The following is a 27,565-nucleotide window of genomic DNA, read 5'->3' as shown; positions in this document are numbered from 1 at the left end:
CTATTCCGAAATCTGATGATATCCTTTTTGTTTTCGAATTCTTTGTCAGGATAGATATTTTTTGGATTTAGCCCACATCACAAAAAAAATTATTATTTTAGGTAAAATACTGACTGGGTTTAATTTATTTTTAGCTCACCTTTCCAAAAGGAAATGTGAGCTTTTGCCATCACTTGGCGTCCGTCGTCGTCGTAAACTATTTCAAAGATCTTCTCCTCTGAAACTACTGAACCAATTCAAACCAAACTTCATCTGATTGATTCCTAGGGTATCTAGAATAAAGTTTGTGTTTTAATTCCCATTTCATCAAAAAACATGGCCGCCATGGCTAAAAATAGAACATAGGGGTAAAATGCAGTTTTTAGCTTATAACTCAAAAACCAAAGCATTTAGAGCAAATCTGACGTAGGTTAAATGGTTTATCAGGTCAAGATCTATCTGCCCTGAAAATTTTTAGATGAATCAGACAACCGATTGTTAGGTTGCTGCCTCTGAATTGGTTATTTTAAGGAAATTTTTGCTGTTTTTGGTTATTATCATGAATATTATTATAGATAGAGATAAACTGTAAACAGCAAAAATGTTCAGCAAAGTAAGATTTACAAATAAGTCAACATGACCGAAATGGTCAGTTGACCCCTTTAGGAGTTATGGCCCTTTATAGTCAATTGTTAACCATTTTCCGTAAATCTTAGTTATCTTTTACAAAAATCTTCTCCTCTGAAACTACTGGGCCAAATTTAACCAAACATGGCCAAAATCATTATTAGGGTATCTAGTTTAAAAATTGTGTCCGGTGACCCGGCTAACCAACCAAGATGGCCGCCATGGCTAAAAATAGAACATAGGGGTAAAATGCAGTTTTTAGCTTATAACTCAAAAACCAAAGCATTTAGAGCAAATCTGACACGGGGTAAAATTGTTTATCAGGTCAAGATCTATCTGCCCTGAAATTTTCAGATGAATCGGACAACCCGTTGTTGGGTTGCCGCCCCTGAATTGGTAATTTTAAGGAAATTTTGCTGTTTTTGGTTATTATCTTGAATATTATTATAGATGTAGATAAACTGTAAACAGCAATAATGTAATGCTTGGGGTATACAATGTTTTTTTATACTTTCATCATAAATTATATTATGAACACGAGACAAACGAGACATTTCAGTGTGTCCACTCTTGTTTTTGCTTTTGAAGAAGATATGACAGAATCGAAGAACCATTTATATAAATTGAAACCCAAAATAATCATTCATGGAAGATATAAGCAAAAAATTTAAGGTGAGCGATTCAGGCTCTTGAGAGCCTCTTGTTTGTTTTATTATTCATGAACATTTTAGGGAGCTACCATTTGATTTTTATGGGGGCTAGAATGAAATTTGAAAAAAAAAGCAGGACAAGAGTTTTGAGTAAAAAAAAGGCAAAAAAAAAGTCAGGACGACAATTTAGGTAAAAAAAAGTCAGGATAAACTAAAAACAAAAAGGCAGGGCCGAACAGAGTGAAAAATAAAAAGGCAAGACAGAGATTACAGCTAAAAAAAATGCAGGACAAAATTTTTTATCCTAGCACCCCCTATAAAAAGGAAATGGTAGCTCCCTTATTTTAATTCAAAACTATTCAATAGAAATTAAGCCTTAAACAGGTTGGGAAGAATCTGCCAAATGTGGAACTTTTCCGCCAATAGAGTAACAGTCACAAAACTCTCTTAAAAATGGGTCTATTTAGGGAACAACCAATTGATATTCTGGAGGGGGGCGGGGGGGGGGGGGGGGGGGGAGGAGGATTTGTTTTGGATCCGTTATTTATTTTTATGAACTAAAAGGACAGATTATTTATTTTCTGCATTGTCAAAGCTTGATTTTTCATTTTTATTAAAAGAAGGACATGAAGGGACTGATTGTTTATTTTCATAATTATATAAATAATAATATTGAAAACACAAAATTCCGGCAAAGGCTTTGGGGGCAGCTGCAGGGCCCAAGAAGCTATAGAAAAATTATGCAAAATTGTGCATTCTGCACATTTCCCAGACCCTTTCTCAGTCAGGGGACTTACTCAAATAAGTGATTTTTAAATCACTTATTTGAGTAGCAAATTTAAGGTTTTGTCACAAATTGGGATTTTGTAGTTTTTTTCAAAATTTTAAACACATATAGGTTTAAATAATACCTTTTATTTAGTAAAATTAAAAAAAATGAACTTTTTGCTTCTTTTAAGTAGCAAGGTTTATGCCTTTGATGCTATCATTTAGCTGAAAATTCTATTTTAGTTGAAAAAATGCTATAATATTGGCTTAACATAATGAACTGATACTTTCTTAAAAGATTTTTCCCAGCAGTGGGAGTATTTTTCCTGTGAAGTTCAAGGTTTCATCTTTCAGATTATGTAATAAAATTCTACTGTTCGCGATAAATATTTCACTGTTTGGGGGTGTTGAAATTAGTGGGGGTTATTAAAAGAATGATACTTAAAGAAGTGATTTTTGGGAAGGAAATTGAGGTCTGATACTTAAACAAGTGATTTTTATGTCATTATCCTAGATTCAGTACAAGGTCATCACCTGAAATGACGTGGTCATCCTAGACAACACAGATGTTGGTTCTGATAAGTTTAGAAACATAATTAGTCCCTGGATCATTAGTATTCTATATTTAAAGCTACAATAAAATTAAACCACTTCTTCTAGTGATTAATTTGTACTACTTAAATAGGTGATTATTAAAGAAAGACAACTCTAACTTCCAACCTTTATGAAATTAATGTTACTTGAATCAGTGATTTAGAAAATCACTTATTTAAGTAAGTCCCCTGACTGTTTCTTATGCCTCGTTCACACGTACCTTTAATTCGAATCGAATTTGAATCGAATGCGAATCCAATTCCCTAATCATGTTCACACACTCTTCTTTTTTAATTCGAATTGATTCGAATTGGCTAATTCGAATTAACTAATTCGCATTAGAAATACGTTTTTGTTAATCCGAATTAAAAGTTAACGTCGTTAGGACAGTAAAGCAAATTTGACGCGCATTCCAATTCGAATTAGAATTGACGTTAGGACGTTAATTAAACGTTCAAATGCGAATTAAACTAATTTGAATTAGTTAATGCGAATTGAATTTGAATTACGTGTGAACTCAACATTAATCTGAAACACAACATGAAACATGCGTTGTATTTTAATAATTTTTTTCAATGACAATATTTTGGTCTCAAAGCAAAATATATAGATTCAGTGTAAGACTTTTAGTGTTTTGGGACAACATCAAAAGATTAATATATAGGATAATTGTAATTCATATGGCTTCTGTTTGGTTTTTTTTTGTGTGTTTCGGCTTGCAGAAAATCATTTATACCAGTCCTGTCAAGTATTTTTTTTTTCAAATTAAGTAAGAAGGGGGCTTATAATCATTGATAATACCAGGCAGGCTTTAACTGCGAAAATGGACGCAGTCCGTATCAATTACATTTATTTAATTCTAGCATATTTTAATGTTCAAAAAGAAATGGAAATACTGAAATGTTTCGGCATTGATCCTTTGGGGATCCAGGAATTTCTTTTTTTTTTAATTTTGGGATTCCGGGATTTAAATTTGACCTCAACAATATTTGAAGGTCAAGTGTGTGAAAAATATGCATAAAATACAAGTCTACCATGTCTACTTTAAATTAAGAAGTTATTGCATTTTTTTGTAATGCAAATATTGCCATTGGGCGAGTTTCCCAGTAATAAGAAATTAGTTTCTAATATTTGATTCATCTATATCTGTACGCAGCTTTTCCTGAAATCACAATATTTATTCTTGAATTTAGGTCTATTTATAAAAAAATCACAATAATAAATGCACACAATAATTTCTGAATTTACATCATTACACACCTTATTACATATACATGTACATGGTATGTACATTTGTCAAACCATTATTTCTTAATATTTCTTATATTGGTTTGTAATTTTATCAAAAAGATCCTAAATATGCTTAAAAGTTTTTATACATGTCCATTTTGGCTTTTGGTACATGTGGTATCTACAATCAAAACATGCATACATATGTACATGTACATTACTGAAGTGTGGAGTCATATTCAACTGATAATTAGAATTATGGGAAATGATATAAAATAATATTGTCCAAGAAATTCAATGAAATTATTAAAAAAACATTCTTATTTTTCCTGTGTAGCCATAAAAAAAATCTGGTACAATATAGGTATTCTTCTTTAAAAATTATCACAAAACAAAAAATTACAAGAATCTTACATTTAACTGTTTAAGGATGTTGGCTACATGTTTGTAACTTGTTTTCAACTTTCAAGATATTTTAAACAACTCGACCAAAGAGCAGAAAACAGCCTAAGGCCAGCAATTGTTCTTCAACACATAGTGAAAATCCTGTACCTGACGATGTGTTGGGAAATGGATGTCACACTTAACTCAGAAACGTACAAATGAATCAAAATTTAAAAACAAACAAAGGCTAATGGTTCCGGACTTATGACGGGCACAAACATTCTACTAAGTTTAACATGTTGTGTGAGATCTAAACCGTCCCCTTGTACCTCCAGCCAATGTGGAATAAACAAACACACAGCAATACACACAGCAATAGTTTGAAAACTGTTTGAGTCCAATATGTAAAAATAGATGACAGAAGAATCTCTTTAGCAAAATGCCAATCATTGACATTGATCAACATAAATTAAATAAGTAATAATAAACCAATTAATATATGTGTTTCAATTATTTCAGATCAGAAGACAAGCAAATCTCTTGAAAAGAACTAAAAATCATTTCCAGTATTCACCATAGCATGGTGGGAATCCAAGCAGAAATGAATTGATTTCCATGCAATATATATCCAATACTCTCTGTGTCTCAGATTTAATGACGTCATTGGCAATTAAGCTACCTGAATATGCTGGAAAGATATCTGTGTCTCAGCGAATAATGAACACAAATATTTAAGGTGCTTTACCATGTTTTCCTGAAAATCAGAAATATATCACGAATGAAGGCATGCATTGACTAACAAAGTTAGAAGGACAGAGACAGACAGTGTGTCATAATTTTAAAAAGCCAAAAATTCATAATCCAATTTCATATATATATATATATATTTCATATATATATATATATATATATATATATATATATATATATATATATATATATATATATATATAAGAAAGTAGGAAATGCAGACAAACAATATTGTTAATAATTTTGCTACTTGCATCCTTGCCAGTTGTTAAAGATGGAATTGAGTCTCCAAGAAGATATTGTAGAGAACAATGATGAGATTAAAGTTGAAGGTGAAATTTTAACATGGGACACCCTCTGGTTTGAAGTTTGTAGTTCTGGGGAGCAAAATGAAGATAACAAGGAAACTGTGAAAACTTGCTCTGAAACAGCCATCTCTAATCAAGTTATCTGTAGTACAGAAATAAGTATGTTTTATCATGTTTATAGTGAATTGTAAATTAGGAAATCATTGTGAGGTTTTCATCGTTGTCAATAATGCAACTCCTTGAGTGTCGCAATAAATAGAACTTTTGAAAACATTCTGATATCTGGTAAAAATGTAGCTTTATTCTAAAATTGCAGTTATAAATACAGAAATAATAAAAGCAGTAATTTCTGAATTTACATTATTATTTAACAAAAAGTATTTAAGATATAATTTGTTTCATATTTTTATTGATTTTATATCTTACAATACAATACATCTACCGTACACATGCTAAGCAAGAATAATTTGAGGTTTGATTTCAATGAAACAATTATGAGGGGCCTGATGGGTTATTTTTGTTCTTCGTGATCGACGCATTTTAGTTATCGTGATACGTTTTTCTACAGATTTTTTTTTATATATTTTTATTGATCCGTGATCATGGAAATTTATTTTCTGTGAATCGAGATTGACAAAAAAATCAACTCGTGAATCATGATGGGACACAAATCGTCGCAAATATGTAAAACTTGGATCTTTCCTTATCAAATTGCATCAAGTAAATTAAAAAAAAAACGGGAAATTAAATAGCCAGGAAGTGGACAAGAAAGGGTAAAACGCCAAATAAAGTATCCGCGAAAATAAGTTGGTATCACACATCTAATATAATCTCCTCATATAAACACATCTACCTTACAATTATTTATCAATAAATTGACTGTAGCTTGAGTAATTTAACTGTGATTACTTAGTAACTATAACCTCATTAGAGTCAATCCCCTCACAAAATACAACACTACACTTTCCCCAATCCCTCCAAGACACCAAATCCTATCTCCATTGTTTCAAAACTCTTGATCCATAAATGGTGAAGGATAAATGGATTGTTGTTTTAACTTCCTCTTTTAAAAAAAGAGACGGAAAATACCAGAGGGACATTCAAACTAATGTGGAAAATAAAGTAAAAAAGCCACAGCTAAAAAGAAACGGACAAATGGACAAGCAAAAGTTCAAAAACACTATGTTCTATGGTCGGGTTGTTGTCTCTTTGACACATTCCCCATTTCCATTCTCAATTTTACAATGTAGAAACCTAAATCTAAGCAACACGAACCCACACAAAACTGTATATATTAGCCTTATCCGATGTGGAATATGTTAATTCCATACATATTTATTACTGATTGAGTAGTATAATGTGCAGAATTTCTTCAGAAATATGGAGACGAAAGGATCCAAAATTATTTAAATACATGTTATATCTTATTCATTTTTAGAAAATGATGAGGCAAGTGACAGCACCCTTAACATTGGAAGTAAAGGCAATGATGTCAGTGCAGTGACCACTAAAAGTGCATCTTCTCAAAAACCAGAACATGCAAATATTGATACTGTTGCAGAGGTCAAAGGAAGAACTAGTACTATTAGGGATAGATCAACAGGGTCATCACTAATAACGAAAGCTCTTGCTACTAAGCAAGACACATCAAGTAGAACAAGTAAAGAAAATTATTATACAGAAAACCAGACAAATTCAAGAAAAAAAAGTAAGGATAATATAAACATGATAAAGGTCAATGTATTAGATTAAAAAAAAAACAATCCTAGGGCAACTATCAAGCACAAGCCAAAGTTCTATGAATTAGCATGCTATCAAAGTGATATATATGATTGAACAAGAACATCTAGAGAAAATGTTTGATAGTGTTTTTCATGTGACACAAACAATTTTTGTAAAAAGAAAAAGAATCAACTTGTTCAAAAATAGTAGAGTTCAATACCATATGAGAGAAAGGATGGTCAAATTAGGGGAATGGGGAATGGTCACTAAAAGCTTTGAACTGAGAAGAGAGCAATAAGCAGCTAACGCCAAGTGTTATTTTACTGATTGAGTAGTAAGATGAGAATTTATAGGGAAAAAGAAGCCATATTAATTATTAAGTTTCTTGCATCTAATACCATGTTCTATTTCAGAAAATGATGATACATGTGCCAGTGTCCTAAATAAATATGAAGATCAAAACATTGGAAGTAAAAACAATGTCGGTGCAGTGATCACCAAAAGTGCATCCTCTGAAAAACCAGAACATGCAAATAATGAGACTACTGCAGAGGTTAAAAGAAGAACAAATAGTGTCAGGGATAAAGCAAAAGGATCACAACTTCTAAACAAAAGTTGTGCTACTTATCAAGACGCATTAGGTAGAACAAGTAAAGAAAATGATGAAACAGAAAACCAGATAATTTCAAGTAAAAAAGGAAAGGGGAATAAAAGGGTCAATATATTAAATAAGAAAGCACAATTTAAAACATCTGGGGTAAGAATCAAGTACAAGCAAAATGTAAATAAAAACGATATTAAATTGACACGTAAGAGTGAAAGGGGCAATGTAGAGAAAATGTTTAATAGTACAGAATGGGACACAAGCACTTCTCGTGTTAAGAAAAAACTCAAACTAGTGAAAAACTAACAATGATAACTGAGAGTAAAGATCTTGAAGAAAGAACTAAAGAAAACGAGAAAGACACAACTCAAAATTTGCCTTGTAATGAATTATCTGACTCTCAAACCGGAATAACAGAAAACACTGTTTATGATTTATTAGGTGAAATTGAAATAATTATACCATATCAGTTGAATGAAGATCAGTTCAATAATTTCAACTCTATTACAATAAACAACAATGAAAGTGGCCAATCAGATGATAATGTTGATTCTGAAAACTGTACATCGAGCGTTATAGATACCGAATCTAATTGTCAGCAGAGGGAGACATCCTGTGACATTAATGATGGGAGGTGTCAATCTAGTACTTCTGAATACGTTAGGAAAGATAATGCAAAAACCATTAGTTTAAACCCACAAATCAAAAAATGTAATGTTGTTCTAAAAGACATACAAAACGGTAGAACAGATAGTGAAAAAATCATTATTGAAAACCCACAAATTAAAGAATATAATGTTATTCTAAAAGATACTCAGTATGGTAGGACAGATACAGCAAAAACTATTAATTTAAACCCACACATCAAAGAATGTTATGTTGTTCTAAAAGACATTGGAAAGGAAAATGAATTAACAGAGAACACTGCAAACAATCTATTAACTGTATCAACAAATAGAAGCGAAGTTACTGCTTGTAATGATTTTAATGGAGATGAGGAAAGTCTGAACAAGTTAAGAGCAAATGACAAAGAAGCAAAATATAACAAAGTTAGCAAAGTCATGAAATCTTTCCATTCCAGAACTGAAGTTAATAACCAGAAACAGAAAGGAAACATTTGCAAAGGGCAACAATTAAACAAACTAGGAAATCAAAAGTTTCATTTCCCATGTAGAAAAGAATTGAAATATTCATGTGATGTATGTTACAAAAAGTTCACCAAGTCACAACATTTAAGAAAGCACACCAAAACTCACGAAATTCCAAAAACACAAAGGCCTAAAACAAGACATTGGTGCTTCCCATGTGGCAAAGAGTTTGAATCTAAGAGTAGTCTAAAAAAGCATCAGATAAAACATACAGATGAAAGGCCTTATACATGTAATGTATGTTGCAAATCGTTCAAGTGTTCAAGAAGTTTAAAACGGCACGCCCTAATACACAGTTCAAAAAGAACAAAAGTACAAAAGCAGAAAACTACACATTGGTGCTTCCCTTGTGGCAAAGAGTATAAACGTATGAGTAGGCTAAAAGAACATCAGAAAATACATACAGAGGAAATGCCATATTCATGTAATGTATGTTGCAAAACGTTTAAGAAATTAGATTATTTAAAATCGCACACCCGAATTCACACAAGTGTCAGATCAAATTTACAAAAGCAGAAAACTACTCATTGGTGTTTCCCATGTGGCAAAGAGTTTAAACGTATGTGTAGGCTCAGAGAGCATCAGAAAAGTCATTCAGATGAAAGACCTTTCTCCTGTTGTCTTTGTTCTAGAAAATTTAAGAAGTTGTACTATTTAAAATTGCACAGACGAATTCACACAGGCGAAACACCATATAAATGTGAATTCTGTGATAAAAAATTTAGATATGGAAGCTCTTTGTGGCTTCATAAAGAGATACATAAAGATATCACAGAGAGAAAAACTTTTCTTTGTACCTTTTGTGGAAAATCATGTTTTCAAAAGTCTAATTTTGAAATTCACCTGCTATCACATCAAACAGAGAGAAGGCAGTCAGGAAAAGAATGTCAAGATTCTGGTACAAATGTAGATGCGATCAGGATGAATGATCAGTCCATTGACAGCCAATCAGAATTTAGTGATAAAAATGTTTTAAACGAAAATTTTAAATGCTTAGAGTGTGATGCTATGTTTGAAGATAAGGACACCTTAAAACTTCATGAAGAGACCCACGTGAATTTTAAGACTTTTAATTGTGATGAATGTGCTGAAGAATTCAATTTTGAGAAACATTTGATAAAGCATTTGTATATCCATATGAGAGAGAATAATCACAACCAGGCATTTAAAAGAGATAACCAGAAGAAAAACATCAGGAACAGAGAAAAAGAACTAAGCCAAAGCGGCATTGGTATGTTAAAGACAACAGTAACCAGTGACAAGGAATATCCTTCAAAATCCCATTCACATAGGTGGAAATTTAAATGCTATCAATGTACTGCTGGCTTTAATCGCATGAGCAAATTAAAAATCCACGAGAGCAGTCATGCAGGACTTAAGATTCAACATTGTGATCTCTGTGGTCAAGGATTTCGGAATAAATCTAGTTTAAAGCACCATAATCAGATACACACTGGTGAGAATTATTTTAACTGTGACCAGTGTGATAGTAGTTTTAAGGAGAGAAGTAAACTAGAGGCCCATAAGCAGAAAGACCATACTGGTGAAAAACCATTTAGGTGTTCTGTTTGTTTTAAAAGATTTCGTGAAAAGAGTTCGCTCAATAAACACATCAAACATGTATGTTCTCAAACAAAAGTTTCAAATAGTATGAGATGTAATGAAGAAATCCAGTATGAATCCAAAAACAGTAGAGAACAGTTACCAGTCAGTACCAGTTTATGGCTCAACAAAGAAGCAATGCCTAAGAAAAAAGAACGGTTTGTTTGTTTACATTGTGGAAAGGGATTTCATTACATGGCTAGATATAAGATACATCTTTTAACACACTCAGATGTCAAGCCTTTCTCTTGTGATGTTTGCGGTAAATCATTTCGTCGAGGACATTCTTTGAAGACTCACAGGCGAATACACACTGGGGAGAAACCGTATGTGTGTTCATTTTGTGAGAAAGCATTTAATTCTTTAACTTCACTAATTTTCCATAGAAGGACACATACTGGAGAAAAACCGTATTTATGTCATGTATGTGGTTTGCAATTTTCCACAGGATCTTGCTTGAATATTCATCTGTCGCTGCATCAGGATATCAAATTACACAAGTGCCAAATATGTCACAAAGCATATCAGAGACTGCGACATTTGAAAAAACACATAGAAACTCACCAAGAAAGAGATAAACTGAAGTGTGAAACATGCAGTAAAGAGTTCTTCAAAGATACTTTGAAATCTCACATGAAAATTCATACAGGAATAAAGCCATTTTCTTGTTTGATATGTAAGAAAACATTTGTGTCAAATCAAGATTTAAATCAGCATAAACGTTCCCATACTGGTGAAAAGCCCTTTAAATGTGATTTATGCAACAAAAAATTTAGTGTACAAAAATCACTAATAGATCATTTACGTGTGCACTCTGGAGAAAAGCCATATGCTTGTGATATATGTGGAAAATGTTTCAGCCAGACAGGAAGTCGACGCACACATCTAAAGACACACGCTTTATCTAAAGAATATGTTTGTGAACAGTGTGGGAAGGAATTTACTTTTAAATGTAATTACGAAAAGCACATGATAACACACACAAGTGAGAGGCCGTTTACTTGTAAATTGTGTAGTAAAGGGTTTACTCAAAGCAGTAGTTTGAATACACATTACAGATTACACAAGAAAGAGTTCAACTCAAGGAAACATAAAGAGAAAGATCTGATTCTGAATGAATCCCGCTCAGCTGAATCGGATAAAGCAATTTCCGTTCACGGAAATGAAAAAGTTAAAGTAGTTAATCAGACTTCAATGAATTTAAAGAATACAGGAACTCCTTCAATGATGGATGGAAGGATGATGTCAACACAAAAAGATGTCACAGATGAGGAAGCGGCTCCAAAAACTTCGAAAATTAAAAAAACACAAAAACAAATAACTAAATTTAAAGCACCTAAGTATACTTGTTTTAACTGTGGAAAAATGTTTAATCAAAAGTGTAGTTTAAACGTGCATCAACAGATGCACTATGAGAAGAAACAATTTAAGTGTGATGTTTGTGGAAAGGAATTCAATTTTAAAGGCAATCTAAAAACACATCTTCGTGTCCATACCAATGAAAAACCATACAAATGTCATGAGTGTGGTAAAGGGTTCAGCCAGAGCTCTAGTCTACATACACATAGTCGGTTACATGACAAATGAGAAGTATTAACTTAAAAAAAAATAATATGAAATTCGGCTTTTATTGATATCTAGAAACTATGTAAATAGATGGATGAAAATATTTTTTTTTTATTTTTTTCATATTCAGAAACATTATTTCAAGATACAAAATAGGGAAGGACATAACGAGATTTTTATAATTGAGGGGGTCGGAGGTGTCCTGATCCCGAAATCCGGGGCTTAAAAACATAAAATCCCGAGTTCCCTAATTTAAAAAAAAAAATCCTGACATCCCGAACATCGAAAAAAGAAATCCCGGAATCCGAAAGGGTCAATCCCGAAACCCCGAGCTTAAAACACCTGATCCCGACGTCCCGAAAAAGGTTCTCCCCTCCCCCACCCCACCCCCCTCCCTTCATAATTTTTTCACATTACATTCTATAAATTAAGAAAGAGTTAACATCGAACACAGAAGTACACATACAAAAAGTTTGATATTCTATAATTATAACTCTGTGGTTATTTCTTATACCTTATAAGTTTGTGGAAAAAACTACTGAAAGATAATGTAGGATTTAGATATTTGCATTTCTTCCCTTTAATATTCATTAAAGTTATTATTGATTAGTTAAATTAAGTTTTTTTTTATTAAAAGAAATCAAAAGTGACCTTGTGAAGTCACTTAAAATAAGTCAACTCATTGTAATAACAAAACTAGTTTTGACAGCATTTCTTCTTAAGAAGATTAAAATATGAACAATAATTGTACCACACAATGTTTTATTTTCAGTAAATTTACACAGCCGGCTACGACAAAAAGATAAACTTATTGTTTCTTAAGAAAGAATTTAAAATTCTTAGGTTCAGTTTAGACGGGCTTCTATTATATACCTAGTTTGATATGGACATGTTTTACTGCAATTATATTGATTGTGTAGTTAGCAGCTGACAATTCACCCTTTAATGATAGCATGTTTTTTTTCTACAGAGAACATTTTTGTATTTATATATACTAGTATAACAATTTATATTCAGTTCAATAAAATCAGGAAGAATAAGCATTGTTTTATTGTGTTACATTGACTGTCACCTTCAAGAACAGCAAAATCTGGGATTTAGGGATTATTATTATTTGTGGGCGGCATAAATTATTTGTATTTTAAAATTTAATGTACTTTTCAGAAGGTAGAAACCTTTTACACAGATACGTTATGTTACAAAGATTCCGTCTCACATAGGTTCATTGTTCATGACCTTTTTTGTCGAGCCTTCGACTTTAGTCGAAAAAGCGAGACTAAGCGATCCTACATTCCGTCGTCGTCGGCGTCCACAAATATCCACTCTGTGGTTAAAGTTTTTGAAATTTTAATAACTTTCTTAAACTATACTGAATTTCTACCAAACTTGGACAGAAGCTTGTTTATGATCATAAGAAAGTATCCAGAAGTAAATTTTGTAAAAATAAAATTCCATTTTTTCCGTATTTTACTTATAAATGGACTTAGTTTTTCTGCGAGGAAACATTACATTCACTCTGTGGTTAGGAGTTTTTAAAATTTTAATAACTTTCATAAACTATCCTTGATTTGTACCAAACTTGGACATAAACTTGTTTATGATCATTAGATAGTATCAAGAAGAAAATTTTGTAAAAATAAATTTCCACTTTTCCGTATTTTACTTATAAATGGACTTATTTTTTTGCCAGAAACAAAACATTCACTCTGGTTTAAGTTTTTAAAATTTTTATAATATTCTTAAACTATCCTGGATTTCTACCAAACTTAGACAAAATTTTGTTTCTGATCATAAGATATTATTCAGAAGTAAATCTTGTGAAAAAATTCACTTTTTCCGTATTTTTGTCGAGCCTTCGACTTTAGTCGAAAAAGCGAGACATAGCGATCCTACATTCCGTCGTCGTCGGCGGCGTCCACAAATATTCACTATGTGGTTAAAGTTTTTGAAATTTTAATAACTTTCTTAAACTATCCTTGAATTGTACGAAACTTTGACAGAAGCTTGTTTATGATCGGGAGATAGTATCCAGAAGTAAATTTTGTAAAAATAAAATTCCATTTTTTCCGTATTTTACTTATAAATGGACTTGGTTTTTTCTGCCAGGAAACATTACATTCACTCTGTGGTTAAAGTTTTTAAAATTTTAATAACTTTCTTAAACTATCCTGGAAATGTACAAAACCTGGCTAGAAGCTTGTTTATGATCAGGAGATAGTATCCAGAAGTAAATTTTGTAAAAATAAAATTCCATTTTTTCCTTATTTTACTTATAAATGGACTTAGTTTTTCTGCCAGGAAACATTACATTCACTCTGTGGTTAAAGTTTTTTAAATTTTAATAACTTTTTTTAAACTATCCTGGAATTGTAAGAAACTTGGCCAGAAGCTTGTTTATGATCAGAAGATAGTATTCAGATGAAAATTTTGTAAAAATAAAATTCCATTTTTCACGTATTTTACTTATAAATGGACTTAGTTTTTCTTCCAGTTAACATTACATACAGTCTGCAGTTAAAGTATTTAAAACATTTTTAAGATTCTTAAACTAGCCTGGATTTTTACCAAACTTGGACAGAAGCTTCTGACAATCAAAAGATAGTATCGAGAGGAATAATTTTATTGATTTTTTTCATCATTTTTGATGAGTGTGTGATTAACAGCAAAAGTAGGCGAGACACTGGGTTCCGCGGAACCCTTACAAATTTTTTCATTGTTCAGCAACAACATTGACAACTGTTTAGTTTGTTTATGTCGTATGAAAATTTCATTGATTATGAGTAATAGTATAATTCATTTTGGTATATATATGGGATCCTCGCATTTAATTTAATTCTTTATTTATTTAAAGAGGATTGCCAACAGCTAGAGGCTACGTGTGGGTCTCCTCAATGGTCTGTACCGCAAAGCAGCATTCATTTAAATTAACCTTGCGAAAAAACAAGATGAAAACAAATATTCTGAATTACAAAGTGCATGAAATAATCGCCTACAAGAACGGCTAAATTGAAATAACAACACCATGGCAAAACAATGAAAAAAAAAAAATGTTTTCACGCAACTTCTTCAGGAAATGTGCTATCACATTAAAATGTTAAAAATATATACTTTATGTTTTAGTAATTATAAATAACTTTGAAAAATAAAGTAATATGTTATGACGAACCTTGATAAATTAAAAAAAAACACACATTTACGGAAATTTTAAACACGATTGGTTGATTGATTCTTATTTACTTTAAAGAGATGTTGCATATATATCATACATATTAAGGACAAAATAATGCAACAGTAAAACGAGTTTGCTGAATGTGCAATAGCCTAAGGGTACATGACAAATCGGACCTTTGTCTACTCGTATCCTATTTTTATACGCCCGTTTACGGGACGTATTATGGTATACCGTTGACCGTCCGGCCGTCGTCAAAATGTCGGACATTATCTCAAAAATGCTTAAACCAATATACATGAAACTTTGGTGAATTGATTATATCTATTGAAGTGGCCTCACTTTCGTTTTTGTCGAGCCTGTGACTTTTTTTCGCAGGAAGCTCGACATAATGATAGAGATCCGGCGGCGGCGCCGTTAGCTAACTTCTTAAAAGCTTTATATTTTAGAAGGTGGAATAACTGGATGCCTTATACTTTGTAAATGGATACCTCATGTTACGAAGTTTCCGTCAGTCACATGTCCAATGTCCTTGACCTCATTTTCATGGTTCAGTGACTACTTGAAAAAAAGTTAAAATTTTTTGTAATGTTAATTTTTTCTTATCACAAATAATAAGATAACAATATTTGGTATGCATGTGCATACCTTGCAAGGTCCTCATGCCCGTCAGACAGTTTTCACTTGACCTCGACCTCATTTCATGGATCAGTGAACAAGGTTAAATTCTGGTGGTCAAGTCCGTATCTCAGATACTATAAGCAATAGGTCTAGTATATTATGTGTATGGAAGGACTGTAGGATGTACATGTCCTACTTGCAGGTGTCACCTGACCTTGACCTCATTTTCATGGTTCAGTGGTTATATAGTTAAGTTTTTGTGTTTTGGTCTTTTTTTGTAATACTATATGCAACAGGTCAACTATTTTTGGAGTATGGAAATATTTTATGATCAATATGTCAGTCGCACAGGTTATACTTGACCTTGACCTCATTTTCACAGTTCAATGCTCTGTTAAGTTTTTGTGTTTGTGTCTGTTTTTCTTAAACTATAAGCAATAGGTCAACTATATTTGTTATAAGGAAGAATTGTTAGCTGTACATGCCTGCCTTGCATGGTTCATCTGACCTTGACCTCATGTTCATGGTTCATTGGTCAGTGTTTAGTTTTCTTAGTTAATGTTAAGTTTGACATGAGCTCCCTTTCGATTTTTATAAATTAAGATTTTACGTTTCCGAGTTGCAGGGTTTTATTCATAAAAAAGGGGAATTTTCCAGTTTTAGGACAATTAACTAAAAAATGCTTTCAGCAGTTCTCATGAAACTTATGCGAATTGTTTATATCTGTTGATGTAAGCTCCCTTTAGAATTTTATAAATTTTATATTTTACATTTCTGAGTTATGGGGTTTTATTCATTAAAAAGGGGATAAAAAATGCTTTCAGCAGTTCGCATGAAACTTTGGTGAATTATTTATAGCTATTGATGTAATTTCCCTATTGATTTTCATAAATTTCAAATATGACATTGAGAAGAAATTGAACTCTATTTGTTTATAGTCTGACAACAGATTAACTAGGTATTGCGCGACAGCACAGTGTATTGCATAACAGCAATACATCTTTAATTGAATATTAATTTCAATTCATATAGCCAATTTCTAGTTCTTTTGACTACATTTATTCAGAAACCTATAATATGTCTAATATTTAACTACAATCCAAATTCAGACCTGTATCAAGCCTGAATATTGTGTCCATTTTTGCGCCAACTGTTCAGGGTTGGACCTCTGTGGGCGTATCCTGCTGCGCTCAGCGAAGAAGTTCATTACACACAACTCGCACACACAATATGTAAGCATTTTAAAATGTGTGTCATTTATTAAGTTCGATAAGGATGAAGGGAAGAAAATTTCGTGTTCAACAATCTCAGTCCACAATAAAAAAGAGGATATGGTTGATTTCCCTGCAACAGCATATGAACTCAGCAAAGATACCATGATTGGAATTTTATGTTTGCGCTAATAACGCGATTCGTTTTACAAAGGCTCATCAGTGACGCTCGAATAAAAAATGTTAAAAAGGCCAAATATATAAAGTACAAGCAATCGACGAACCCCTCACCTTGAGTTATGGTATAGTACTCGAATGTACAGAGCTTAAACAGTATCATTCAAGAGCTAGCAGGGTTCGACTATTTGATTTCCATGGACGAGGGAGGAGGATTTTTTTTTGTGGATTGACTATGTATATAAACATATTCGTCTGCTGATGTTTGCAATTTTGGTATTCAGTCTTAAGTTTACTATGACAAATTGTTGTAACGTTGGTAGCCTATATATATTAACTAAGAGACAAGCCGTGTGTACTGATTAACATACTTTAATATAATGCTCAAGCTAACTAATCAACACAAATACATAAAGCAATACGACGCGACCTTATCTGCTATGTCCATCAACACAACACGTGCGTGAACTCTGAACTGTATAGATATTTATGAATGAATGAAAGTTACAATATTACATCTCTTCTTTTCTCAGATTAAAGTTCTACTTTAATTAGTTATATTACTGTCTGTGTAGTCATAAAATATTTAACTGTCTGTGTAAACAAATTAAGTGATAAGATGCGTAAAATTGTATCAATAGAAAATTAGAACTTTATAGTCTGTGATAAATGTAAATTATTCGGTACGCGTACTGTAATGTCAATATAATTAGTGGATCGTCTGATCAATCTGATAAGGCTATCATTACGAGTGTGAATAGTAAATTCCACAAAATTGCTTTGTATCATAAATTCACAAACATATAAATCAACATCAAACCTAACTGATACATCAGAAAGAGCACAGGATTATTATGCCTGTATTAAACACAGCTCTTTAACGCACATAATCATCGAGATGTTTCGGTGTTTGTTTTTCTCGTGATGATCTTCTCAATGGTGTGTTTGGTATAATGTCATCCTTAATGATTTCTTCTATTTCCTCATCAGTCATTAGCTTAGATTTCCCAACCTTTTTGAAGTGTGACGAATTTCGAGTTATATCTTTTTGTTCTTCGTTCGTTGCCGTAATCATACTACCCTTTTTATTCTTGATTGTTAATGGTTGAGGATTGTACGGGGTAGATAGTTTATCTTTCTTTTCCTGTTTAACTAGTACTGTATCTCCAACTGTAAAATTAGGTACTTTTACTGAATGTTTTTTCTCGAAGTATAATTTCATTTTACTTTTGTTCTTGTGGTCTTCTTTGCGAACTTCACTGTCGGCATGGTCATTTGTTGAAATGTTCGGCATTTTTGTATTGATTTTCCTTCCAAATAAAAGTTCTGCCGGGGACACGTTAGTTGTTGAGTGTGGTGTTGCTCTATAATTGCGAAGAAATGTGTGTATTTCTTGTCTCCAACTACGATGTTCCGTTTGAGCTGCACGAATTGCTTTTCCTATAGTTCTCATAAATCTTTCACTTTCCGCGTTAGCGCGAGGCCATAACGGAGTTATTTTGCGGTGCTTAAAACCCATGTTATCTGCAAAATTTCGGAAATCTTGTGAATTAAACGACCGAATTAAACGGCGGTCCGTTGTCTGTTTTCAGTTCTTTCGGTATTCCAAAAATTGAGAAAGTTTTGTCTAATAGCGGTATGACGGATTTTGCGGTTAAACTGGTTAAGGTTTCTATTACAGGATACCTTGAGTATTCATCTATTATTACCATAACGTAATATCCATTCGGAAATGGTCCACAAAAGTCCATGCTGAGATTCTCCCATACATTATTCGGTATCTCAGACATTTGTAACGGTTCGAAAACATTTTTCGGGGTTGACGCTAAACATGGTATACATGATTTACACGTTTGTTCTACAAGTTTGTCTATTCCAGGGAAGTATACCTTTTCACGTAACAACTGTTTTGTACGTACTATGCCCTGGTGCCCTTCATGTGCAAGGTCAATTACACGCATCTGTAAATCTTTCGGAATGACAATTCTATTATCATGAAGTATGATCTCCTTATCATTAACGGGAACGACTGTTAATTCGTATCGTAATCTTGAGAATGTATCTAGCGTATTACTCTCATACTTGTCCCACCTGTTTGATTTTAATGCAGTAATTACGGTTTGCAGGTCACTGTCCTTTTGTGTACTATCAGCTATCTCATTAAGGGTCATTGCCTTCGGCACAGCGTTGTCAGTTAAGTATCGAACATACTCTTCAGCTAATTGAGAATGTTTACATGCAATAGATGTAGTCGGGGTCGTATGTCTTGATAAATAATCAGCTGCGTTCACCTTTCCTGGTTTGTACTGTACTTTGAAATTGTATCCCTGTAATCTTAATCTCCATCGTTCAATGCGTCCTGGTGTTTTTGCCTTTGGACTGTTGAATATAGTTTCAAGCGGTTGGTGATCGGATACCAATGTAAATGATTGTCCGTACAAATAAAGGTGAAAATGTTCAATTGCCCATACAATTGCTAATGCTTCCTTTTCTGTTTGGGAATAGCGTGTTTCAACGTCTGTCAATGATCGGCTTGCATATGCGATTATTTTCCCATTTTGTGTTAATAATCCAGCTAATCCAACGGGACTTGCATCTACTATCAACATTGTCTCTTTGTTAGGGTCAAAGTATGACATCACACGGTCAGCAACAAGTTCATTCTTTAGCTTGTCAAATGATTCCTGTTGTTCAGATGACCATTCCCACTTGGAATCCTGCTTTGTTAATCTGCGGAGCGGTTCAGTTATAGTTGAGTAATTTGGAATAAAACGTCCAACATAATTAGTCATTGCTAAGAAACTACGAATTTCACCTACGTCTTTCGGTATTGTCGTGTTCTTGATAGCGCTTATTTTTCTTGGATCGGCTGATATGCCATCTGCACTGAAAATGTGACCATAGAATTCAAGTTTGTTCTTATTAAATTCAAATTTTGACTTATTTAATGTCAAGTTCTTCTCTTTAAGACGTGCAAATAATTTTTCCAATCGTTTATCATGTTCGGCCTGGTTCCTTCCAAATACGATTATATCGTCGGATATATTTCGGACTCCATCTAATCCTTCCAGTGCATTACTCAGTGTGTTTTGAAATAACTCTGCGGCTGAAGAAACACCAAAACTGAGTCGTTTGTATCTACGTAATCCTACGTGTGTCGTGAAGGTTGTGATGTTCCGGGATTCTTCGTTTAACTCCAATTGATGATATCCACTTCGAAGGTCCATTTTCGAGAATACTTTAGATCCGTTTAAATCTAAGATCATGTCATCGAGTGTTGGTGTAATATGACGTGAACGCAAAATAGCTTTGTTCGGTTCCCTCATATCCACGCATAATCGAATTTCGTTCTTGTTTTTCGGTTTAGGGGCCACAACTATCGGGGACACCCAAGGTGTTGGTCCATCCACCTTTTCAATTATATCCTGTTTTTCGAGTTTCTCGAGTTCTGCTTCTACTTGCTTTCGAATGTGAAACGGAATACGCCTATGTGGTTGTATTACTGGTTTTACACTTCCATCAATATGAATTTTCACTTTTTCATCTTTTAATTTTCCAATTCCATTGAACACATCGCTATATTTATTGCATAATATTTCATGTTTATCTGCTACTGAAGAAATGACTGGCACTATGCTTAAGTCAACAGATGTCTCGTAGCACAATAAATTCCCGTATCTTCCTTTCATCACATACACCGGTGCGGTTGTTATTTTATGGTCAGTCTCTATTGTAGCGTGAAATTTTCCCATTAATTTCAAGTTTTTATCTGAACCATATGCGAAGACTTTAGTGTCGGCGTGAGAAAGTTTGGGTTTACACTTGATGTTCTCGAATGTGCTTTCATCAATAACATTAATACTTGATCCTGTGTCAATTAAAATATCCACATTAGAATTATTGATTTTCACGTTGATTTTCGGTTGTCCTTTCTGTACTTTATTCACAGTATTTTCTCGTAATCCAAAAACGTAACCATCGTCAGAACTGCTATCACGATCATCATCATGTTCGTAATTGTCAACTTTGTTTACTTTTCGTTTGAAAGTGTTGGTTCCATCCATACGTTTGGATCTACATACAGAAGCGAAATGATTCAACTTTTTACATGAGTTGCAACTTTTTCCAAATGCAGGACACTTGTTTGCATGTGGAAAGTCACCTCCGCAGTTTCTGCAAGTAGTCTTTTTCTTTACGTTTTGGTCCGTTTGTGTCTGTAGAAATCGTGGTCCGTTGCGACGTCTTCCAACTCCTTTTCTCACAGCATTTGCGGATTGTTTGTCTGATTGTTCAATTTCCGTTGCCTGTTTTTCGGAAAGTTCTAACGCTCTAGCTGATGAAATTAATCCTTCAAGGGTCGTGTCTTCCCGAAGAGCCTTTCGTCTTAGTCTAGTTGAATGACAACCTTGGATAATTTGCGATTTTACTTCTTTAGATGTTTCAGTAAATTCACAGTTTACAGCTAGCTGGCGTAATCTCGTGTGAAAACTGTCGATAGTTTCATCAGATGTTTGTTTGGCTTGCCTAAATTTGTAGATTTCATATTCCGTATTCTTTTTCGGAGCAAAGTAAGCGGTTAACTTGTGTTTAGCGGCAGCAAAGTCTTCTCCTGTATTGTCAAGGGTATCAAAGACTTCGTTGACATCTTCTCCAGCGTAATGCAACAAGAGTGCTCTTTGTCGTTTGCTGTCTTTTATGTTTAAACCGATGAATAAATTTTCAAGTCTACTTATCCATTTACGCCACCTTATTTCAGCATTATTCTCATGTACCGGAAAACTCGGAAAAATTGGTAAAGATGCAGCCATGGTTTGATTATCAGTGTCACTAATTATTAAATCCATTGAAATACATTTTTAACATTTCCAACTTTTGTTTTTATCCTCGTCGCCAATGTAACGTTGGTAGCCTATATATATTAACTAAGAGACAAGCCATGTGTACTGATTAACATACTTTAATATAATGCTCAAGCTAACTAATCAACACAAATACATAAAGCAATACGACGCGACCTTATCTGCTATGTCCATCAACACAACACGTGCGTGAACTCTGAACTGTATAGATATTTATGAATGAATGAAAGTTACAATATTACAATTGTGTGATTTGTTTTGTATTCTATTGTTTGTTTTATGTTTGTTTTCTTTTTTGTTTTGTCATGGCGTTGTTCGTTTACGTAAGCTTCTCTTGTATGGAAAGAAGACCGGGATATTCCTTTTTTAAATGTTCAACTGCTCCAAAAAAAAAATTGTTCGCTTGTGTCGCCGGCGGCGGCTACAAACATTCACTGTGTGCTTAAAGTTTTTGAAATTTTAATAACGTTCTTGCGATGATCCTGGATTTGAACTTGAACAGAAGCTTGTTAATGATCATTATCGACAGTATCTAGAAGGACGTTTTGTAAAATATATTTCCTGTTTTTCTGTATACATGTATTACTTATAAATAGACTTAGTTTTTCTTTCTGTTAACTTTACAAACAGTCTGCATTGAAAGTATTTAAATCATTATAAAATTCATAAACCATCCTGGATTTGTATTTCAGTAACTGTCAATCTATTTTGTGCATTCCCGTATCACACTGAAAACATAAACACCAGCTAAAGTAGAAAAAACACTGGGTTCCGTGGAACCCTTACGAATCTTTAGGAATTAATTGTTATATAGATTAACACGAGGTACACAATTGGTTCCTACTCCTTTCTCCAACCATACAAGTAACCTCTTCCATTTCATTGAGTAATCAGATAACTGATCGTATACGTTTGATTTGGCATTGATTTCAGTATTAATTTTGAAAGTATGAATATCAGCTCCCACACCTGTTATTCGGATGAGTATTTCCCTGAATAGAGGAGAGTTGAAGACACCAGAAGGACATCCAAACTCATAAGTCAAAAAGAAACAGAGAGCAACATGGCTATGGAGAAACAGACCAACAGAAGATCGTACGGTGTTCCGAATAGTTTTGTTAGAAATAAAGATAATGTACTTGTTGATCAACTTGTATTTTTGTCCATCTGATGAGTTAAACCTTTTTCAACTGATTTTTATAGTTCGTTCATATGTTGTACTGTTATACCACTGTCCCAGGTTAGGGGAGGGTTGGGATCCCGCTAACATGTTTAACGCCGTCACATTATTTATGTATGTGCCTGTCCCAAGTCAGGAACCTGTAAATTCAGTGGTTGTTGTTTGTTTATGTGTTACATATTTGTTTTTCGTTCATTTTTTTACATAAATAAAGCCGTTAGTTTTCTCGTTTGAATTGTTTTACATTGTCTTATCGGGGCCTTTTATAGCTGACTTTGCGGTGTGGGCTTTGCTTATTGTTGAAGGCCGTACGGTGACCTATAGTTGTTAATGTCTGTGTCATTTTGGTCTTTTGTGGATAGTTGTCTCATTGGCAATCATACCACATCTTCTTTTTTATATAAAACTTATCGCTAGTTTCCGTGTTTATAGACATCATTTGCTTTTTAATATTCAGCATTAGGTGGCACGGTAGTATTTCCTGGCCATAAGGGATAATGATAGCCTTTTAAAAAATTTCACCACTTTCTAAAACTGCAAAAAAGTCTACAAAAACAGTTTACTGAACATGCTGAAGTAGTTTAATTTTTCATTATACTATTCAGAAATGAATTTAGATATGTATCATTACTTTTTTTTATAACTTTGAAAACCTAAGGCCACTAGTGCTTTTAGGTCTTTAATCATGCAGTGAATATACAAAATTAAAAAAAAATCTCAAAAATTTATTTTCTTATATATGTAAAATTATTTCGTATTTTTTAACACCTCATTCATCCCTCTGTTTAGGAAAGTATTTTCAGTTAATACTGTATTTTAGTCCAATCGTACGGTTCAGATAGTATTACATTGACTTAAGTGGGGTACACAAAAGGGCAACCTAAATGCTGGACTGCAAATATACTACCGTGCTACCTTTAATAGTTTACTATAGAGTTAAATCCAGTAAAGCGCTTCGGAAGCACAGAGAACCTGAAGTGTTATTTTCATTATTTTTTAAAGGAGAAAATGTATTTTTTATGTTTGAGTGGTTATTTTCTTTAAATTTTGAAGAGTCAAATTACATTATAAACTATGTTTTCTAATTCGTGATTGATTGAGGGGAGCGACTCCATTATTTTTCATTCACAGCGTCCGTTAAAAAGTGACGAGAGATACCAGAGGGACAGTCAAACTCATAAATCGAAAATAAACTGACAACACCATGGCTAAAAATGAAAAAAAAAAAAAACCAGACAAACAATAGTACACATGACACAACATAGAAAACTAAAAAATAAACAACACGAACCCCACCAAAAACTAGGGGTGATCTCAGGTGCCCCGGAAGGGTAAGCAGAACCTGCTCCACATTTTGCACCCGTCGTGTTGCTTATGTGATAACAAATCCGGTAAATAGCTAGTCTAATTCGATAGGTCAAAAGTGTGTAGAATGAAAATACACAGACTTTACTTGCTGAAAGTTTACGGATGTGCTCTCCCTATCTGTGATCATCTGAATGTATGTGCGTTTCCGTTCAGATCGTTATCCCTCACTCGCCGTCGACTGGTATATAACGTTGGTGGTTTTAGTTTTTCAGTATTTCCTTGTCTATTAAAAAAACCTTATAATTTCGAAGCAATTGGTATAAATAAAGGATCTAAAACAGTCAGGAAAAGTGTACCGTAAACCGTTTTGGTTCTTTGAAGTTCCAGTTGGTAATACAAAATCACAATTATCATTCTTTTTTTTTTAATATGGTCGTTCCTAGTAGCAAATGGGTCCGCTTTGAACGCTACTCGTTCTTTATTGTTTGTTGCTTAATTAGTGTTTTTTTATGGGATGAAAAGCACGTTTTTATGCCCCACCTACGATAGTAGAGGGGCATTATGTTTTCTGGTCCGTGCGTCCGTTCGTTCGTCCGTCCGTCTGTCCGTCCGATCGTTCGTCCGTCTGTTCGTTCGTCCGACTGTCCCGCTTCAGGTTAAAGTTTTTGGTAAAGGTAGTTTTTGATGAAGCTGAAGTCTAATCAACTTGAAACTTAGTACATATGTTCCTTATGATATGATCTTTCTAATTTTAAAGACAAATTAAACTTTTGACCCCAATTTCACGGTCCACTGAACATAGAAAATGAAAGTGCGAGTTTCAGGTGAAAGTGTTTGGTCAAGGTAGTTTTTGATGAAGTTGAAGTCCAATCAACTTGAAACTTAGTACAAATGTTCCCTATGATATGATCTTTCTAATTTTAATGCCTAATTATATTTTTTTACCCATTTTCACGGTCCATTGAACATGGAAAATGATAGTGCGAGTGGGGCATCTGTGTACTTTGGACACATTCTTGTTAGTTTTGTTAGGAAGACAAAGTATTTAAGATAACATGGTAGGAGTAGGTCAAGAAGGTGGTAAATAACTTTCTTTCCATTTGAACTCAGTAACTTTCATCAATATTTGACAAAGAATTAACAGGATGAACTTAGTTAGAATATTTGACAAAAACATAATCAACAATATCTGACCCATCCCAAATTAATGTAATCATAACGCCATAGTTGTTACTTTTTTTCTCTCGTATATGATTTTTTCGCTACATGCACCAAACATAGTTTCTGTTCTGTTATATATATCACGCGTAATCATCAATTGACATCAAACTCATTTTATATGAAGGTTATCATCAATGATTCAAATAAGGAAACAGACAATATATATTTATGTTTTCTTTTTAATGTCTTATATATATAAAATTCATTTGTCTTGACACGAATATGTTGGTATGTAGCCTATCACCAGTCCAGTTGTCAACACTTCGGTGTTGACATGAATATCAATAATGTGGTCATTTTTTCCTGTTTACAAATTTTTTTCGAAAAACTAAGGATTTTCTTATCCCAGGCATAGATTACCTTAGCCGTATTTGGAACAACTTTTGAGAATTTTGAATCCTCAATGCTCTTCAACTTTGTACTTGTTTGGCTTTGTAATCATTTTTGATATGAGCGTCACTGATGAGTCTTACGTAGGCAAACGCGCGTCTGGCGTTCTAAATTATAATCCTGGTACCTTTGATAATTATTTACTTTTAAAAACATGTTAAACAAAATGAATATGTCCTGAAGTAAAGTACTAGATTGTGTAAAAACAATACTACTGGAAAGGTTTATATAATTACAAAACTTGACCTGGTATAAAATGTTTTACTTCATTAAAATTGATTTGTTTAATTTTTTTTATTATGATTACAATTATAACATGGTGCTACTTCCGTACCTTCTACTATTAACTTTAACCTGTTGTGTCTGCTTGTTTAGTTTAAACATTGTCAATATTATGTAATTTTTATGCAACTATCTTACAACTGAGAAGTTAAACTTGCTTTAAAATCCGGTTTATTCCACCAATTTATATACATAAAAGTATTGTTGAGTTGCCATTTGATGAAACTTTCCGTTTTAAATTTTCCTTGTAGTTCGAAATGTTTGTTATTTTTACTTTTTACAACTAATCATAATTTAAAATCAAATTATAATTGGAGCAATTTATTGACATACTTAAATAAGCTACGTTCAAAGCATATACAAGAAAAAACTAACTTGTTGTGAATACTGATATTTTGGTTCCAAATCCATTAGCAATGTAAAGTTTGGACAAGTCCTTACTGAAACAAAACACAAGAGGTCCGGACAAACGATCATTGAAAATTTTGTCAACTAAAGTTCCGGTAGAAGAAAGCTTATGTATGTTACGTGAATAGTAATCCAAGACGTATATATTACCAACATCATCTGTTATCGTATTTCTTGCGTAACGAATATCAGATGAAGCATATGAAAACATTGGGCACCCATCTGATGTAATGCAATGAACTGCGTTTTCATTAGAATAACAAATGTTCCCATTTGGGCAAACAGATATATACCAATTTATATTCTGTTCTTGGTTAAGACTTATTATTCTTTTCAGTTTTCCATTTAAGTCTAGGACCTGTATCTTATGTTTTATTGTTATGTATATGCTATCTTTTGTTACCGCAATACCGCCACTTCCGCTCTGGTCCGATTTTACCTTCTTGGTTATCATACGTTTTTCAATATCTAGGAACTGTATGTAAGGATTTTTTCTACCAGATATAACCGCCATATTTGTTTCTGGTATTGCAGCTACATCCCATGGTTCATACGGAGACTTGATAGACGATTGATAAATATCGTATTCGTCACAAAAATAAATCTTTCTTGTATTCAAATCACAGAAAATCAATGTGTTATTATCTGATATCGTGATACCGGTGACTCCGTCCAACTTTTCTTTTTTCATGTCAATGTCATAGAGATGGGTGAAAGATGAAATCTGACGTCTCCCAGTGACTGGTACCTGTGCCTGCCGCTGCTTATATGGGATGAATGAAAAAGAAAGGGGTGTTTCCTTCATTT

The 27,565-nt window shown here is 33.2% G+C and overlaps 2 protein-coding genes across 2 annotated transcripts; one reads left to right on the top strand and one right to left on the bottom strand.

The window, feature by feature from the left end:
- The first annotated feature begins 7,436 nt into the window (after nucleotides 1-7,436).
- On the top strand, nucleotides 7,437-12,978 carry LOC143083405 (uncharacterized). Its single transcript, XM_076259657.1, has one exon. It carries the CDS (start codon nucleotides 7,925-7,927, stop codon nucleotides 11,951-11,953), a length of 4,029 nt encoding a protein of 1,342 aa, XP_076115772.1. The 5' UTR covers nucleotides 7,437-7,924; the 3' UTR covers nucleotides 11,954-12,978.
- A 5,472-nt stretch (nucleotides 12,979-18,450) lies between these two features.
- Nucleotides 18,451-22,213, bottom strand: LOC143084234 (uncharacterized). Its single transcript, XM_076260641.1, has 2 exons — nucleotides 19,228-22,213; nucleotides 18,451-18,474 (listed from the first exon to the last, which is right to left on the bottom strand). The coding sequence occupies exons 1-2, from the start codon at nucleotides 21,952-21,954 to the stop codon at nucleotides 18,451-18,453; spliced, it is 2,751 nt and encodes a 916-aa protein (XP_076116756.1). The 5' UTR covers nucleotides 21,955-22,213.
- Nucleotides 22,214-27,565: the final 5,352 nt, after the last annotated feature.

Source organism: Mytilus galloprovincialis, chromosome 7 (assembly GCF_965363235.1).
Source record: "Mytilus galloprovincialis chromosome 7, xbMytGall1.hap1.1, whole genome shotgun sequence".
Classification (NCBI taxonomy): domain Eukaryota; kingdom Metazoa; phylum Mollusca; class Bivalvia; order Mytilida; family Mytilidae; genus Mytilus; species Mytilus galloprovincialis.
This window is presented reverse-complemented; position numbering and strand designations above follow the sequence as displayed.